The 18,991-nt window shown below is 40.2% G+C and overlaps 1 protein-coding gene across 3 annotated transcripts in view; it reads left to right on the top strand.

The window, feature by feature from the left end:
- Window positions 1-1,510: 1,510 nt before the first annotated feature.
- CNTRL (centriolin) overlaps window positions 1,511-18,991 on the top strand; it is a 59,609-nt gene continuing 42,128 nt past the window's right edge. Inside the window, exons 1-8 of one of the 3 annotated variants that reach the window (XM_081847413.1) lie at window positions 1,511-1,745; window positions 7,329-7,584; window positions 9,297-9,430; window positions 11,070-11,200; window positions 13,520-13,661; window positions 15,116-15,302; window positions 16,634-16,827; window positions 18,238-18,285. In XM_081847413.1, coding sequence (XP_081703539.1) covers window positions 7,434-7,584; window positions 9,297-9,430; window positions 11,070-11,200; window positions 13,520-13,661; window positions 15,116-15,302; window positions 16,634-16,827; window positions 18,238-18,285 — 987 coding nt within the window. In that variant the 5' untranslated portion in view covers window positions 1,511-1,745; window positions 7,329-7,433. Of the gene's footprint in view, window positions 1,746-1,852; window positions 2,046-7,328; window positions 7,585-9,296; window positions 9,431-11,069; window positions 11,201-13,519; window positions 13,662-15,115; window positions 15,303-16,633; window positions 16,828-18,237; window positions 18,286-18,991 lie in introns of those variants that run through there. The other 2 variants (XM_081847412.1, XM_081847414.1) reach the window with 2 other exon arrangements.

The following is an 18,991-nucleotide window of genomic DNA, read 5'->3' as shown; positions in this document are numbered from 1 at the left end:
TTACAATGTTTTTGTAGATACATCTTGAATTTCTCCCAGTCTTCCTCCATCTTTTCTTCTCCCAGGTCTCGGATTCTGCCAGTCATCTCGGCCAGTTGCATATAGTCCATCAGCTGCATCTGCCACTCTTCCAGTGTGGGTAAATCTTGAGTTTTCCAATTTTTTGCGATGAGAATCCTTGCTGCCGTTGTTGCATACATGAAAAATGTTCGATCCTTCTTTAACACCTTCTGGCCGACAATACCCAGAAGGAAGGCCTCTGGTTTCTTAGTGAAGGTATACTTAAATACCTTTTTCAGCTCATTGTATATCATTTCCCAGAAGGCCTTCACCTTAGGGCATGTCCACCAGAGGTGGAAGAATGTTCCTTCATTTTCTTTACATTTCCAACATTTATTGTCAGACGAATGGTATATTTTGGCAAGTTTAACTGGGGTCATGTACCATCTATATATCATTTTTTTATATTTTCATGGGATGTTTTTACTGGCTTTAAAGGAAATGTAATAGTGTACTGAAATTTCAGGACATTTTAGAATTTCCAACATCTCCTCTCTTGCCCATCCTTTAGCCTTTCACTATAAATTAGACCCTTAGGCACCACCCCTTCCTTCAGAATGAGTATTTATAGTTCATCACAAGCTGAACATGAGATTGCAGAGTGATGAGACTGCAAAAAAAGACAAATGTGATTTTTAAGTTGCATGAACAGCTACATAGTTGGCCTAAGACCTATAAAGCCCTATATGACTTAGGTCCAAGCTATCTGAAATACCATATTCCCTCACATGTGTTGTTTCAGGGGGAAAATAGGTAAATAATAATTTATATGCTGCTCATCTAACTGGGTTGCCTCAGCCACGCTGGGCTACTTCCGACAAATTAAAACACAGTAAGACATCAAACATTAGAAATTAATGTGTTATATATAATCAAATATCGAGAGAGAGAGAGAGAACATGTTCTGTACAACACTTTTCCCAAACAGAGGGTCTGCATTTTGCAAGCAGCCTTCGGAGGCTTCGCCCTGAAAGGCCCCTTATACGTGTGTTGAAATAAATAGGTAAAGGTAAAGGACCCCTGACAGTTAAGTCCCGTCGCGAACAACTCTGGGGTTGCGGTACTCATCTCGTTTTATTGGCCACAGCGCCACCCGCGTGTTGAAATAAATACAAATAAACAAAACAACAGTGCCAGCCTATATAGAAGCCTCCTCTGAGGTAACTCCTATTGAGTTAAATGGGGCTTACTCCAAAGTAAGTGGATCCAACATTGCAGCCCCATTTAACTCAACAAGACTCGCCTCTAGAGGGGGCTAGTTAGTTATAAGAGCCATAGTAAGAGACGCGGAAATAGTAGGCGGGGACATTGACAATAAAAGGCGGGAAAGCGCCCAACGACCTAAATCTGGGCGAAGAACAGTTAAAAAGAGACAGCGAGGGGGCGGGGCGGGGGCGTGTCACTGCGGGAAGCCCCGCCCCCGCGCTCCAACCCTCTCTTCTCCTTTTCAAGCCGTCAAAGATGGCGTCGCCGGGCTGTTAAAAGGATCCGCTTGTCAGCGTGAGGCAAATCCTCACCGGCGAGCGCTGAGCCGCCGCCTTCCTGTTTAATTTCCATCAAGTTTCAAAACTGGAGGGAAGAAGGAAAGGGGAAGACGGTCGAGAAGACATTTATATAAAAGCGAGCCGGGCCACGAGCGAGCCCGGCAGCGGCTCCCCCGCAAGCCCTCGATGTTAGCCGTGACGGTGAGGCTCGGCCCGCGCCCTGAGGGGTTGCCATGGCGACGGGAGTAATCAAAGCGGCGCCCTCAGGGAACGCAGGCGGGAATTGGCCGTTGGGCGGCTGCCGTTTGGTGGCTTCGTCCCTTCAGCGCATCCAAGGGGAAAGGAGGAGTCGGGACGCCCTTACTCTCTTTGGGGAGGTGTGTGGGGTGTCGGACCTCAGGGCCCCCACACAGGTTAAGGGAAGGAGGAAAGATTAGTTTATTCTCTCTCTCTCTCTCTTTCTGGATATTTGATTATTTGGCTTTCTGTTGACTTTTAGAAGTAAGTGGATGGGATGTTTTTTTAAATGTGTTTCTCTTTCCTCATGGTTTTAATGTATCTAAGTGGGCTTTATTGTCTATCTGGTTGTAAGTGGTTTAGGGTTGCCGTGGGCAGGATCATTATACTGTAAATCGCCCTGTGCTCCTCAGTTAATTAATCAATAATAAACAACGGGCAACTTTGATAAATAATAAATAAATAATTTCTATCCCACACACTTTCAGCATAAATTTATGTTTCAACAGGGTGAATGGTAAGAGTAGTTTCAGGGGAGTGGGGCCAGAGGAAGAAAAGGAACGAAATAAGCTCTGACCTTTCCTTTTTAAACAGAAAGAAGCTCCGGTTGTGTGCACTTGTCACATATGCGATGACAAGTATTACTATGAGTGTTCATTTGTTAAGGTTTCGTTTTTGTTTTAAGTGTAAGTAAAGGTAAAGGGACCCCTGACCATTAGGTCCAGTTGTGGCCGACTCTGGGGTTGCAGAGCTCATCTCGCTTTACTGGCCGAGGGAGCCGGCGTACAGCTTCCGGGTCATGTGGCCAGGTTGACTAAGCCACTTCTGGCGAACCAGAGCAGCACACGGAAATGCCGTTTACCTTCCCGCTGGAGCGGTACCTATTTATCTACTTGCACTTCAACGTGCTTTCGAACTGCTAGGTGGGCAGGAGCAGGGACCGAGCAACGGGAGCTCATCCCGTTGTGGGGATTCAAACCGCCAACCTTCTGATCGGCAAGTCCTAGGCTCTGTGGTTTAACCCACAGCGCCACCCGCGTCCCTTCTGTTTTAAGTGTCCCTGGTTATAATTGTTTTATCTGTAAATTGCCTTGAGATGGTGATTTATAAGGTGATTAATAAATCAATAATAATAGTTCCTACTGAGAAAACAGACCTACTGAAAATAATGAGCATAACTTACTTAGATCTGTTATTTTCAGTGGGTGTCCTCAGTGTAGAACTTAGCTGAATACAACCAAATCCTTTAAAATAAAGCACACTACATGTCTTCCAGGATTGCAAACAGAATACAGTCGTACCTTGGAAGTCGAACGGAACTTCAAAACGTTCAGAAACCAAAGCGCAGCTTCCGATTGGCTGCAGGAAACTCCTGCAGCCAATTTGAAGCCGCGGAAGCCCTGTTGGACATTTGGGTTCCAAAGAATGTTTGCAAACCGGAACACTCACAGGTTTGCAGCATTTGGGAGCCAAAAGGTCCGAGTACCAAGGAGTTCAGGAGCCAAGGTATGACTGTAGTAAGAAAGAGAGAAGTGCAATTTAAAAATAATGTTCATAATAAAAGAAGACTCGCATTACATGTCAGTCTTCTTTTAAAAAAATAATCATAATAATTTCATTGCATATCAGTGCAATTTAAATATGATTATCCTATACCACTGTTTCTATGTCCTGCTAAATAAATAAATAAATAAATAAATGACGATGATAAATAATAATAATAATAGTAATAGAAAAATATTATTATGACCTTCCTTTTTCAAAAATCCTTTAAAGTAGAGATTTTTATCCCAGTCTGTGTCTGTCTTGGATTTGAAATTGTTTTTACTGTTGATTTATTATTGGTGTTTTTATTGTTACTTTCTTCAAGGTGTTTCATGGGAAGCTATTCATAAATGAAATGCAATAATAATGCACACTAATGTAGCAAATTAAAACAACAAATTCAAGCAACAGCAGCCCTATTTTCTACCCAACTTTCTTGGTAATCCAGAAAAGATGAGGAACCCCACCAACAGGGGAGAATGAAGTAAAGCTCCCACTGAACTGAGTCAGGTTTACCTGAGTATAGTATAGCACAGTTAAGAATCTCCAATGCAATCTACAGTGCATGTCTATTCAGGAGTAAGAACCATGGAGTGCAAGGAATTTATTGTCAATATGCGAGCATAGGATTGCAAGCCTTTCATGACAGACGTTTCATTGGTGAACAAACAGCATGCTAAGAGCTCGAGGCTGGTGTCTAGTTCCCAATTTCTTATGTAAAAAATTTAAATAGAGCAGCATGATTAAAAGAAGCAGTTCTTTTTAAGGATAGTAAATAAGCTGCCTCACTAAGGTACTTGTTCTTCACACCAATATAATCACAGGGCTACCCTATTTCATACATCACAGTGACCAGAAGCAACAGCATTTTCTCTGTTTAAAAGTGTTGTTTTTGCACAAGGGACTTTAATATTTAATATTTCATTCATGCCACACATGAATGAAAAACTGGGGATTTCCCACCCCAGAATAAGTGAAAACATGCACTACAAGAGGGAAACTGCCCTGTATGAAGCACAATAACATCATGTCCAGTCCAACACTGTTTTGATACAAGATGCTGTTAAACATAGCACCCCTATGCTAATAATACACATATAAATGAATAAAGAACTGGAGGTGTGCAGCCCCAAATAAGCTTTGGGCCACTGCAAATCCTACTCGCACACACTCCAAAAAAAAGCTTCCTCTAGGAAATGCCTTTGTATCACATGTGGCCCAATGCTTCTTGAAGAATGATTGGGATAAAGATATAATAAATAATCTGCCCTTCTTTCAAGTGCCACATTGTTGGGGGAGGCTGTTCATGTTTCCCAGCTTCTTCAACCTCTCTGCTTTGAGCGTTTCATGTCTTCCATATTTTGGAAACAATCTACTTCTAGGAGTGTGTGGGATTGTGATGTACAATATGGTGATTGTTGTCCAACATCATATGGATATGAAAACAAAGTTCTGTCTGAAGTTACATTGGCTTGTTTTATAAAGCATCATCAAAAAGACAGCTCTTAAAAAAATAAGCTACTCTGAGTGATGTGTCTTTTAATGATGCTTTCAGTAAACAAGGATAAAGAGCAGTATCAAACGAGTCTGAAGTATTTAACCACCAACCACAATGTTAAATAGCTAGGAAAGAAAAAGTGAAGATGAAAGAAAGATAATATGTGGGCAGATTAAACAAATCAATGAAGCTGTTTGCAGGATATGTAGGATTATGAGTATTAAAATCTAGGTGAAATAAATTAGAGCATGTATGACAAAAGGGTTTTTGTCAACCGAGCTCTATTCAGCAGGGCTTTTTTTTTCAGCCGGAAGTTGCCAGAACACAGTTCTTGCACCTCTCAGGTGAGCACCTTTGCCATTCTAAGAGAACAAGGGAGGTGTTCATTGTAAGTTCCAGCATCTCTTTTTCTAGAAAATAGCACTGCTACTCAGAGTAAACCCATAGAAATTAATGCATCTAAGTTACTTTTGTCCATTATTTTCGATAGTTCTACACTGAGTGGGATTAGCATTGGCTAAAACCCAAAAAATTACTCTTTTTTTGAATTTTCTTTTTCATCTCAGCCCCACAATGTTAGTTTTGTTAGTTATACAAGTGTTTAAGAAGCTAGTTAAAATAATAAATGTGCTATTCTTACCTTATAAAGAACCCATTGTTTCCAAGTGTTGCAGAGAGATTAAAAGATAATTCAGTCCTTGCCTGCAGACTCACAATCTAATAGACATGTATGAAAAAGAATGGGTAGGGGAAAGGAAAGAAGCAAATTTAGGCTCCAGTTCTTGATGATCTTGTTCTCTCAGCATTAATACTATATTTCAGGCATGTTCAACAGGTCAATAGTGATCTACTGGTTGATCCCGGGGTGTTCCTGGTCAGTCTATGGAGTTGGACGTCCCTGCTGTATTTGATCTGGAAAACTGAGCCTCCCTGCCTTTACATTCACACAAATAAGAAGCCTTTGGCAGAGACCAATTGGCTGTGCACACTCAGGGCAACTGGCAGTTGGAGCTGAGTGTTATTTCTGCCAGAGAGGACAGAAGCAAGCTCTGTGCCGCTTCTCCTTCTGCAGCCAATGAATTGGGCCACATTCATTTCTCTTTTGCCATGATGTGCTTCCTAGGAGAGGGGGCACGGGTGGCACTTATGTCTAAACCACTGAGCATCTTGGGCTTGCTGATCAGAAGGTTGGTAGTTCAAATCTGCACGACAGGGTGAGCTCCTGTTGCTCTGTCCCAGCTTCTGCCAACCTAGCAGTTCAAAAGCACACCAGTGCAAGTAGATAAATAGGTACCTCTGCCATGGGAAGGGAAACAGCATTTCTGTATACTCTAGCTTCCGTGATGGTGTTCTGTTGCACCAGAAGTGGTTTAGTCATGCTCGCCACATGATCCAGAAAGCAGTCTGTGGACAAACACTGGCTTCCTTGGTCTGAAGTGAGATGAGCGCCACACCCCATAGTCGCCTTTGACTGAACCTAACCGTCCAGAGGTCATTTACCTTTTGCCTTACCTGCTTCCTAGGAGACAAGAGGTATGGTCTTCCCTGGCCATTGGATCCCTGACTGGTGGCAGAGGTTAAAGTGTACTTTCCTTTCCTTCTGCAGACTCATAGCAGCAGAGAATGTTAGGGAGAAGTACCTTAGCGTAGCAGTTTAATAAACAATGGCCTTAGTTTTAAGTTAGCTTTGGGCAATATGACTGGTTTAGGTATTCTTGGGAAGGCAATGTGTTATGTAACACAGGGTATTACATATAATACACACAGAGGGACACACATGCTGGGCACAAAACACTCTTAGGTGTAGACTTCCACCCTACAAATCTCAGTTTTAGTTGTTTGTTCTCTGGTGTATGTGTGTGTGTGTGTGTGTGTGTGTGTGTTTACCATTTGTCATCTGTTTGCCTCCCATTTTGCTGAAACAGTTAAGGAGAAAACGGCCTGATGTTTGCCATTCATGTTTATAACTGTAATAGGCAGGCAACTGACAATACTCTTCCTCAAGAAAGTAGTTGTAGGTGGAGGAATCTCTAAGGTAGTTTGCTTCTTTGGCTGGTTTTCTTATCCTACAACTCTAACAGAAACTGTTCATATAAGCTAAAGTGTTTCTGCACTAGTGGGGGTGGGGTGGGAAACCACAGCTTCCTGAAAGCAAACTGAGGACGTGGTAAGTAAGCAAAGATAGAAGGCATGAAATTTGAGTTAGCTCTGGCTGCCTACTAGGCAAGTTGCACTGAGGGACGTGTGCACTAGTGGCTTTCCTTATTATTTTTTGGTTTATCCTCATTTTTAAAGTTCATTTTGTAAGTCACTTTGAGTTTGAAAGAACAGTTAAAAATAAGGATGAAGAATGAGAGTTGTAAAAGCTCTGAAAGAAAGTTTCTTTAATGTTCATTTAACATAACCAATAATTAAGATCTGTAGATTACATTTGAGCAGCTATATGAATATTTTTATGCCCTTGGAAACGATTTAAAGAGGATCTTGTGTTTGTCTGCTTGTAGCTTTTCACCTAATACTATGCAGCATTCTGTGCAATAAGGAAAGGCCAGCCACAAAGAGCACCACTTAGAAAGAGACTGTTGTCTTCATCTCAAACTCGGAGTCCAATGTCTACTGTGAGTTCAAGCAGCAGGTCACCATCTCCGTTGAGCAGACGAGGTATTCCAGCTACTTATCTGACAAAGGGGAAAAGGCGTCAAGGAAATGCACCTGAAGAAAGTGATACAGGAATTCCCTCTGAATCTTCAATTGGACAAGGTATAGTAGTTAATAGCATTTTAAACTATACATTTTTGACATTTAGATCTAGACATATGCCCGGATTTTATTTTATTTTGGTGGGGGAACAATAGAATATGGCTTTTGAACTAGCTTTTATTTCTTGATTGTTTGATAACTATGTATTCCACTATAGAGCACGGTATTTCCAGGCACCTCAACAAATTATAAAAATAAAAACAGTAATACCAAGATAAAATTTCATATAATAATAACACAGGAAAAAAAGAGTTAAAGACAGGAAATAACACAATGCCTTGTTTCACCTGGCATGAAAATGACATCAAGAGAAGGTACCAGGTGATGCTCCCTAGGAAGAGCATTCCAGAAACTAATATCTATTTAGAGCATTTTGTAGATAATAAGAGCACAACATGTTCTCAGGCAGGTGCAGCTGAGTGTGTTTAGAGGTGCCAGAGGGCCCACTAGAGAGTTCTTTTGTTCAGAACCGGAGGTCCTTCTCCATGTGCCCCATCCAAAAGAAGGTCAGAGGTTGGTGACACAGGAGAGGAGCTTTTCAGTTGTCCCAGCACACCTTGCCCAAAACTATGGCATGTTTTAATGTGGCTGCAAAAAGTTGTTGAAGTCAGCACCAGGCAGGGCACACTGAGAAGAAGATGGTTGGTGGAAGGACCCTGAGTGAGTGACTGGGAGAAGAAAGGAAAGAGGTGGGAGGATCCACCACTTTCTGTGTGAGACAAGAGTTAAGAGCTACCTTTGAGAGAAGACTTTCTCTATTTTTGTTTTTGTTAGATTAGTTTCTTTTATCTTGCTGTATTATTTGGAACTCTGTCCCTACTCTCCACATTAATGGTGGAGAAGTTAGCATAGTGCTTATAGAGAGGAGCAATGCTGGGTAGTTGGACTTGCCATGGTGGAGAACTTAGCTGCACCCATGTGGGTGGTAAGCTGCAGGCAGCAGTTTTCCCACCAGCAATAATTCACAGAAAGCTCTGAAAGGGGGCATTCTAGGCCAAAGACTGGCAGCTTTGGAACATAGGATCTGGGTATGTTCATGTTGGGATAAGTGTTCTGTCAGGGTATGCCTGCTTGGTTTCAGTTGGAAGTGAAATCTAAGCATTAGGCCAAAAGGTTTCATGGAAAAGTAATTTTTAAGAATGCCTTTAAAGTAAGAGATGTTCAGGAAGAGAGTTCAGGAGAAGAAGTGAGGGGAAATGGAAGGAACCATAAAAAATAGAAAAAGAATTATTGAAAGATAATACCCTTCTTTGAAAAGACAATTACTGAACTTTTAAAACAGGGATGGAGAACCTGTGGCCCTCCAGATGTTTTGCCCTGCAGCTACTATCACCCCTGACTTTTGACCATACTAGCTGGGGCTAGTAGGAATCGGAGTCTAATGATATCTGGAGAGCTACATGTTAGGCACTCCTATTGTAAAGAGACATGATAATGGAAAGCAAAGGGGACAAATGGCAAGTTTGATGGTCAATAAACATAGACCATTATGAGGTTCATGATGGAAGTGTCAGTATCCAAAGTTATTAGCTCAGTGATAGAAACAACTCACTAATAGGTTTGCTTTGTCATACTACATATTTTATGAACATGCTAAAAGCACTTTTTAATGCAATCAGATATTTTGTCCTTTATGACAAAACTTTCAGCTGAATGCTTTTCTTTCTATTATTGTATTGTCACACACAGCAACACCTTATTGTTCATTTCAGATGACAACTGTATCAGTCCAGGTATCAGATACATAACTGAGACTCTTATCAAGAAGCTGTCCAAACAGGAAAATCTGGCATGCGTAACTACTCTAAATCTTTCCCTTGCCAAAGATGGGGGAAAGAAGTTTAAGGTATAATGTTTATTATTATTTTTCCTCTCACCTTTCCCCCTGATGGGACTCAGGGGAATGTCACAATTGTGTCTATTCACCTAGAACAAAAAAATTGCTGCATATAGAGCTACCACTGCACATTCCAATTTGCCTACAAAAACTACCCATAGAGTCCTTGACTTTATATCATGCCTTTTAAAAAGTATACAGTCGAATTTTTTATACTATATATTGCTGGTACTCCCTGTTCCAATGACTTGCTTCTGGGGCTATTTATCAAGGCAAATTATCCAGACCAGAAGAAGTGAATTCCCTAGCTTAGAGGTTTTATCTAAAAGCAATAACCTTTCTACAGCCCAAGCAAGGGTGGAAAACCAGGCTCTCCAGAATTTATATTGAGTAGTCAATGCAGAGCATTCATACAAATTGCAAATCACAGAGGCTGATGTTCTACACCTTTATTTCCTTCTGTGCCTGAAGAGAGTAGTGTAAACAAAAAGACTCCTAGTGAGTTCACTTGGCTGGATCCCATTCTGAGAGGGCAGGAGGCTCCCCAAATAATTCCTGACACCATTTTAATAAACTAAATACAATAGCATATTTCACATTTCATTGTAGACCAGGAGTTGCTAGTATGCCCTATATATGTGGGACTAAAACTTCCATCAGCCCCAGCCAGCATGGCCAATGGTAAGGGATAATGGGAACATCTAGAGGAGGTACCATGTTGGCTATCTCTGCAGTAAACCATAGTTAATGGTTTACCCTGAATATTGTTTCCCACTAACACATGGAGAAAACAAAATAAACTCATGACTTAGCATTATGTCCCTGATTAAAGGACCCCAGTCAGTAAGCCAAGAACAAACCATGGCTCCAGTTCCTGATTTTGGGGGTAGTGTAACAAAGCATCATCCCTGATTTGAATGTAAAGCTACACCAGCAATTTGTTTCCTTCTAGCATGAGTTGGAAAGAGCAAAAATTGGCCAAGATCAGCACATTCACAGCAAACCATTGACTATAGTTTACCAGGAAGTGTGAATAAGACAATTGGAAGAAAAAATAAAACGTGGTGTCCTGTTGAAGAGAATTAGGCACAGCTTAAAATAACTTTAATTCAATTGAGTTCATTTGCTTAAAATGATGAGTAACCACATGGGTGCAGCCAAAAGTTTGTAGGGGAGGGAAGGTACCCCTGCCCCAATTCAAATAAGTAAATAAAAATATTTAATTAACTAACCAATTGCATCACAAATAACTTGGTTCTGCGCCCAACTTAAAGCCTGCCACCCTAAAATAAATCGTGGCTATGCCCAAAGGTAAGCAGAAAACCTAGTAATGATGTCTTTCTTTGCAATTTCTTTCTCAGTATCAGACTGAGATAAAGCTGGTTTTTTGCAACCGTTTTACATCTCTGAATTTGGCCACTTGAGAAGCTGCCTCCAAATATTTAAGATGCTTAAAATAAGTTTTTTAATGCCTCTTGGGTGAAACTTAAAAAAAAATTCGAAATCAGTTGGTACAATTACACTCAATTATTAATCTCAGTTGATAGCATGATTAATTGTTTGTCAGCATGGCTCTGAAAAATAGAAGGCTACTGTACCTCACTGTCAACACTATTCTAGTAGTTTTATATCTTGTGTATATTTTCAGTACCTAGAAAATCTCGAGAAGTGTGGTAAACTCGAGGTCCTCAATCTCAGTAACAATCTGATTGAGAAGATTGAAAAACTAGACAAACTTTTAAAGCTACGTGACCTCAATCTATCATTCAACAAAATATGGTAAGCAAGATTATAGCAAAATACTGTTTTCTTAGTATGGTGCATTAAAAGATTCATTGTTGCAAAATGTTGCTACATTGGGATTGTGAACCATGAAACAGGAACAGCTTCCACCAAAGAGAGAACTAAAAATAACCCAGGCTGTAGGAGTCTGTAGCTCTAGTGCTTTTGTTTTGGTCCTGGTACTTTTTTAGCAAAGCAGCTTTCATAATTTGATGCAGAAATGGCATCAAGGTACAGTGGTGCCCCGCAAGACGAACGCCTCGCAAGATGAAAAACCCGCTAGATGAAAGGGTTTTCCGTTTTGGAGGCGCTTCGCTAAACGAATTTGTCTATGGGGTTGCTTCGCAAGACGAAAAAATTTTGCGAGTTCCCACGGGTTTTTTCCGCTTCCCCCCCCTTCCTAAGCCGCTAAGCCGCTTATCAGCTGTTCCGCTGATAAGCCGCCTCTCAGCTGATCGCTAAAAGCCACTAGACCGCTAATAGCGCTAATCCGCTAAGCCATCAATGGGCTTGCTTCGCAAGACGAAAAAACTGCTAGATGAAGAGAATCGCGGAACGGATTAATTTCGTCTTGCGAGGCACCACTGTATTAAAATCCTTCATGATTGTAGAGGTAGAACATGGGAAGCTGTCTTATGCCACATTCTATACCACATTGGTTGTGTTCCTGCTCACTCTGGATATGTAAGTTATACCTTAGAAGTCATACAGAATGCATTCTGGAAGTCCATTCGACTTCCAAAACATTCAAAAACCAAAGCGTAGCTTCCAATGTGTTATTGTGGGGTCCAAAGTCCCCATGGCCCCTAGGAATTGGCTCCTTTAGTGGTCAGTGGACTATGGGGACTAGGCTAGTCCCCTAAATGTTCCCCTGGTGCCTCCTTCCCAAAGTCTGGGAAACTTCTGCCCAGCTTAAGGAGGCACAATGCTCCAACGGGTCCAGGATCCCTTTTGTTACCTTCCCAAAACCTGGGAATCTTCTGCTTGGCTTAGGGAGGGAGGCGCAGTGCTCAAATACATTATGTCCTCCCCACAATTACTCTCTCAAGCTGGCACCTCTGACCTTACTGTTGCCCTACAGAAAATTTTGCTGCATGCCACTGCTTTGAAATACCCAGCCAGATGGGCAGGGTATAAATAATAAATTGTTTGTTTGTTTGTTTGTTTGTTTGTTTGTTTGTTTGTAGGTCAGAGTGAGAACATAGATTTGCAGACCAGGTATTACCAAGTGTCTGTATTTAAAATGACAGGCTGCAATCCTAACCCCATTTACCTAGGTGTAAGCATCATGGAATATGATAGGACTTTGGATGACACCAGTTTTCACTGTCAGGCTGCAACACTTCAGAATAGATATGTCTAGGATTGCACAGTTAGCTCTGTGAAGTTAAGTTGCCTAAACCTGAATGCTAGCATTTAACTATCTTTTTGGATCAGGCTGCCCATTGATTTCTACATACTACATTTGATGTAACTTCCTCACTTGGTGAAACAGCTTTTCTATGATGAAATGTGGATTAGAGCAATGTGTGGGTTTTTTTTTTTTTTTTAAAGCACCAAGGCATAACAACGCAGGCATGATAAACTTTTTCAAACAAAAGCAGAGAGGGGCACAGGCAATTTCCCTCCTACCATATGTTTTATTCTATATTTGTTTTAAAATGGCAAAATGAAAACAGTTATGCAAACACCAAACCAGGTATCAAGCCGAAAAGCTGCATATAGTTTTGGAGGAACTCAATTTACATGAAATAATCATTTATCAAGACAAAATAAAAGAAAAAAAAATTCCTTCCAGTAGCACCTTAAAGACCAACTAAGTTAGTTCTAGGTATGAGCTTTCGTGTGCATGCACACTTCTTCAGATACGATGGAATATGATTTTTATTTTGTCTTGACTATGGCAAACCAACACGGCTACCTATCTGTAATCATTTATCAAACATCTATTGTAATTGCATCTTATTCTTTCTTGTGCTTGCTGTAAATTTAATTCCTCAAAGCTTTTTGGCTTGGAGTCTCATTTTCTGCTTGTAGACTAAACAAAACATACTTTACAGATGCAGAGCGCTAGGATTCCATGACTCCAAACCCAAAGGTTTAGGAAGAAATAGTAGAATATTCAACAGGTTTCCAGTGTTCGTGGCTAAGCCTTTTAAAAAACTATGAAGCCAGATGTGAGCACGTATGAGAGTTGTTCCTGGTTTTAGAAATCATGGTTTGAAAATGTTCCCTGTGTCCTAGGAGAAACTTAAAGGTATACAGATGTTGTTCATCTTATAATATATAACTTCAATATTTCTCTCTGTTCACCAGTAAAATAGAAGGTATTGAACATCTACAGAATTTACAGAAGCTGAACCTTGCTGGGAATGAGATTGAGCACATCCCAGCATGGGTAGGGAAGAAACTCAGGTCCTTGCGCATCCTGAATTTGAGAAAAAACAAAATATCATCAGTAAGTGATTTCAACTTAGAGCGATGCTTGCAGAACACTCCTTGTTTTTGGATTTTAGTTGTTGTCTGCTTACTTCTTTCTTTAAGCCTTTTCCTTAAGATAACACTTATAGACATTTGAAAATTGCTGTCTCTGTAGAAGATTGATAATAACCATGTGTACCAGTTAGCTATATTTAATTATTATTTCTTTACTTTTAAAGAATGAGCCTTCCAAGCACCTGTGAATGCTTTCATCTGGTGACAAATCACAGAAATACATGATTTTAAAGGAAGATAAGATGAAGTAGGGTACATTTCTCATGTGATGAAATGTAAAGAGGACTAGAAAATGAGAGACAATCATATAGTTCCAGCAATTTTTCCATAAAGCCAAGAGCAAGTGTCAGTGTGAGGATTTCCCCCCAGAGATTCCCACTGTATGATGATTAGAATTGTATGTTGACATATGCTAAGGCAGTAGCTTGCAAAACTATTTTCCAGAAGGCCTTTTGAGCTTTTCAGGAGTTCTTCAGTGAGAAGATTAGTAATTCTGGCTGAGTGCCCCTGATAGGCACATGGCTCTCCAGTGGCACTCTCTCCAGCAATGCGCAGCTGGAGGAGAGTGGGTGTGTTCTCCATCCAAGTGGAGCAACAATAAGGTTGTATACAACAGTTCCCTGTATGAGCTTAGTGACTGCCCTAGAATTTATCATAGAGTGTTATGTGGAGCACTGAGATTCCATGACAGTCACCTTAGAATGCCCCAGCAGACACAATATGCTAAAGGATTCCTGAAGTTTTTTTTTTTTTTAAAACCTATTGAACTGAGGCCTTTTGTCTTCATTCAGGTCCATGTATCACAGATGTTGGGATCCTTTGACCATCTGCCCCAGCAAGCATGGCCAGTGGGTAGGGATGATGGGAGTTGCAGTTCAGCAAAATCTGGAGGGTCAAAGGTTCCCCACACCTGATATATTTTCTCTATTTTAACTGGGGCTGAGTCAAAACTATTCAGTTTTGCTTTAAGTTTTGGATGTGCTTCATTGAATTATTTAAGCTTAAGACCTTCACAAAGTTTCTTGCACCATTAGATACAGCCCTTGGAGGCATTTTGTACAACACTCTGAACAATACTTGTGTTTAGGACTTGGATGAAAACTCGAGAAACAGTTCTGATGGGGGGCATATCTCTTCATGGAAAGATACGCCCTTGTTGGGAACACATGTTTCAGCACTCAAATGAAATCTCCTAACATTTTGTCTCAGGAGCTCTGGTGTTTTTTTGCCTTTGTGTAACACTGTTAATGCCTTGTTATCACTGACACAGTATGATTTCACTGGTCTGGGTTCAGTTTTAACATAAATAATTGACTTAATATTTTATGTTAGATTATGTGTCTATAAGCAGAAAATGGAATATGTTTCATGCTTCAAAGAATATCTAATTCTTGTACCTCCCCTCCTTTCTTTCAGCTCCATGAGGTAGCTAAACTGAAGTCTCTTAAAGACTTGACTTCTCTGTTTCTGGCAGACAATCCTGTTGTAAACCTTCCTCATTATCGTCTGTATACCATATTCCATTTGAGGTCACTGGAAGATCTTGAGGGACAGCCAGTGACAAACCATGACAGAGAAGAAGCTCTTGAGAGGTTTAATTTAGGTAAATATGATAATCATAGGATTATAAAACAGTTCTAGCTAATACATGTCTACTCAGAAGTAATTCCTGTTGAGATCTTACATGATATGGGGCTGGAAGAATAAAGGAAAGCTCTCAGCTGAAAGCTGGGAGGGTCCACCACTTTCTATGTGAGACAGGAATTAAGAGCTACCTGTGAGAGAGGACTCTGCATGTTCATTTTCTTTAGTTTATTTTTTAAACTGTATTGTATGGTTCGCCAGAAGCGGCTTAGTCATGCTGGCCACATGACCTGGAAGCGGAACACCAGCTCCCTCGGCCAGTAAAGTGAGATGAGCACTGCAACCCCAGAGTCGTCCATGACTGGACCTAACAGTCAGGGGTCCATTTAACTTTACCTATTATAAGTACAGTAAAAATGTTTTAAATCTTGCCAAAAAAAGGAAAGTGAGAAAGCCATAATAAACATGAGTAACAACAATTACTTGGGAAGCCATGACTGGATGTGACTCTTTTTATTGGCAGCACACATGGGTAGTTTCTAAAGTGACCTAAGATTCAAAATATATAGGCAGTAGATATAATTTTACTTTGGGAGTATCACATCTACAAAAAGCACAAGGCATGTTCAGGCATTCACTTGAGCATGTGAATCTGAATCTTTAAATGAAAGGGTGGATCTGAACACAAATCCTGCCTCCAATGTCCCTACCACGTGTGGCCCTGCCTCATAAGTCCCCAATGTTTTCTATGTTGAGCAGAGACAGTTGTTATTCCACAGTCATACACCATTCAGAAATAGGTTGGCTCTTCCACTTATTCATATAGGCCAGGCTTCCTCAAACTCAGCCCTCCAGATGTTTTGAGACTACAATTCCCATCATCCCTGATCACTGGTCCTGCTAGCTAGGGATCATGGGAGTTGTAGGCAAAAAACATCTGGAGGGCCGAGTTTGAGAAAGCCTACAATAGGCAGAACTTATGCAAATAAGCTTTGGAATCTTTGTCCTTGGCAGTTAGAAGGACAACTGCTCTTTTCTGACCTGTCTGCTGTGTGGTGACAGGGCTTCAGAGGAGTTCCAGCTTCCCTGACTTTTTTAAAACAACAAGTGTGAGGGTGGTAGGTATCTTCTCACCTGAACCTAGATTAGATTGGATGGGAAGACCTCTTCCTTCTGTCTATTAAACTGTGAGACTTGGTGTTGATTTTATGCCCATCAAGTAATTTGCATGCTTTAACCGCATGCATCTTTGGGAGAAGCCACTAGTGTCGTTGGTTTCCTTTTCTGTCAGTGATCAGTAAATGTAGCAAAAGGAGTGTATATGATTTGCTGATTTGCCTTATTCTGCAGAAGAGATAGAAAATCTAGAAAAGGACTTGGAGAAAACTGTGAAAGAGTTGGAAGACCTTAAAACCAAACACTCTGACCTGGGTGAAAAACTTCAGCAACAAGATGACCTTAACAAATCATTAAAACAAAAAAATCTGCAACAGAAACAAAGCTGTCATGACCTGGAGAGTGAACTAGAGACAAAAAATGAGCTGGTAAAGCAACCTTGGTTCTTAAAATCCCAGTAGACTGTTGAATATCTCTAGAAATTTATTATGGCATTGAATGATACTGTTTTATCTGTTTATACTGTTGAATGACACTAGGTTAACATTTACAGTGTGGTAGTACAATTGACTCCAGTAGGACTACAGCAGTACAGTTGTACTTCGGGTTACGTACGCTTCAGGTTACAGACTCCGCTAACCCAGTTTAGAACTTTGCTTCAGGATGAGAACAGAAATTGTGCTCCGGTGGCGTAGCACCATTAGCTAAAGTGGTGCTTCAGGTTAAGAACAGTTTCAGGTTAAGAATGGACCTCCAGAACGAATTAAGTACCTAACCCGAGGTACCACTGTATATCAAGTCGTGGGAATAATCTCATTATTTGGCTTTCTATTTGGTTTATTTGACAATAGCCATCATTATATTATCATTATATTTGTATGTGTTATGTTTAAAATTATTAGAAAGCTAAATGTTTTCTAGCCTTAGTACACATTTTTTGTCTTCAGAGAGATGGATTTAAATGTTTTCTGGTTGGGCATTAAGCCATGTGTTCTGTTGTTGCCATAAATCCCATTGTATCTATGGTTTATTTCTAACATTCAATGTGCTTCTGAACAGAGCCCCAATTTTTATTTCTGGATGTAAAATCCACAGGTGGTTTGGTGGATTTTGTATGCAGAAATGAAAAATTAGGATTGTATTTAAAAACCTTAATGGCTAATTAAGCTTTGAGTTTCTTTATTAAATCATTATTTGTCATGTCTGCAATAATTACTGGGAGTTAGGTCTTCCCTTTTAATTAAGATTCTTCAGAGCTGGGCTTACTGAAAACTGGCTTTGTAAGCTGTGTGTCTTTATGACCACACTGTCATTATCCCACTGAAATGAATGGGAGCTAGATTTTTTCAGTGGATTGTATTCAGTAGATAACACACACATCCAATTGAATAAACAGAACAAACAGTTTAATCTTATTAGTATCTTGATCTGGTAACGTATATTTTTCAGCACTGTCTTCTCTTGTCCTTCTGGTGACTGATTTAGTTTGCTCCTCTTTTCATTTAGCCTGTATCTTGGTTTGTTTGATCCATTTCCTTTATTGCTGACTGAGCCTTTATTCTTCACTAAAGGTAGCCTCTGTGTGTATAAGCTTGACTACGCTTTTTTTTGGCTGCAACCCATAGTGCTTCTTTGCATGGTCCTGTTTCGAATTATTCAATAATGTGAAAGCTGTACTTGTTTTATCATTATTTGTTCACCAAAAACACTTCCCTGTGTCAAATATTTTTCTAAATTAGAAGTTGTGCATGGTGTTGGATACTTTGATTTAGAAATCTAATTCTTTTCCTTCTTCCAATCTTTCCTGTTTCTACCCTTTTCTCTCCCCGTCCCTTCAGTTCTTCCTACTGCTACCTATTGGAACCTTGCTGCATGCTCTCCTACAGGTATCCAACAATAAAACAGTCAAAAGAGAGCACCCACTTCTCTTCCAGATAAACAAAAATAATAGGATAGTTTCAAATTGGGACTGCTTATGTTTCCATCAGTCTGTTTGGTTCTTCAGATATATTTGTGATTATAGGTAAAGGTACATACAGATTTAGGTTGATCCAATGCATTTATGATTCTTAAGCATTGTTTGTTTTCCATAGTTCATGGTTAGGCACAAATCAATATATGAAACCAAGGTTTGCGTGGGCTGTGGTTAAGTGTTATAGTTGCACTTGATCAAGTCAAAGTTAAGGCAGTTTCTCCATCACTCATAGTAAGAAGGTCTCCCAGGTGGCTCTGGAGTATGCATGAACTCTGGGGCAGGATGAGCTGCATTTGACTGTTAACCAGGCTTAGGCTGCAAACCATGGTTTGTGCTTACCATCATCAAGTATTATATCTGCAGAAGGCAGTAGTCCCAATACAACTTACATGCAAAAATTAACTGGAAAAATATGACCAAGACAGCATTTTTATTTTTGTTGTGTTCTGCTAGCTTATAAAAGTAAAAGAGGGGGGGAAATGCTAACAGAGTAAGTGCCTCATTCTATTCAGTTCAGAAAAATGGAAATAATGAGGCTAGAGCACTTGGTGCCCTATTTTTATTTTAGTATCAGATTTATCAATATTTGAATACTATAGTAAAGTGAATGACTGGTT

This window comes from Podarcis erhardii (assembly GCF_964252035.2).
Source record: "Podarcis erhardii genome assembly, chromosome: Z".
NCBI lineage: Eukaryota > Metazoa > Chordata > Lepidosauria > Squamata > Lacertidae > Podarcis > Podarcis erhardii.
Note: the sequence above shows the minus strand (reverse complement) of the source record. Positions and strands in the feature narration are given on the sequence as shown.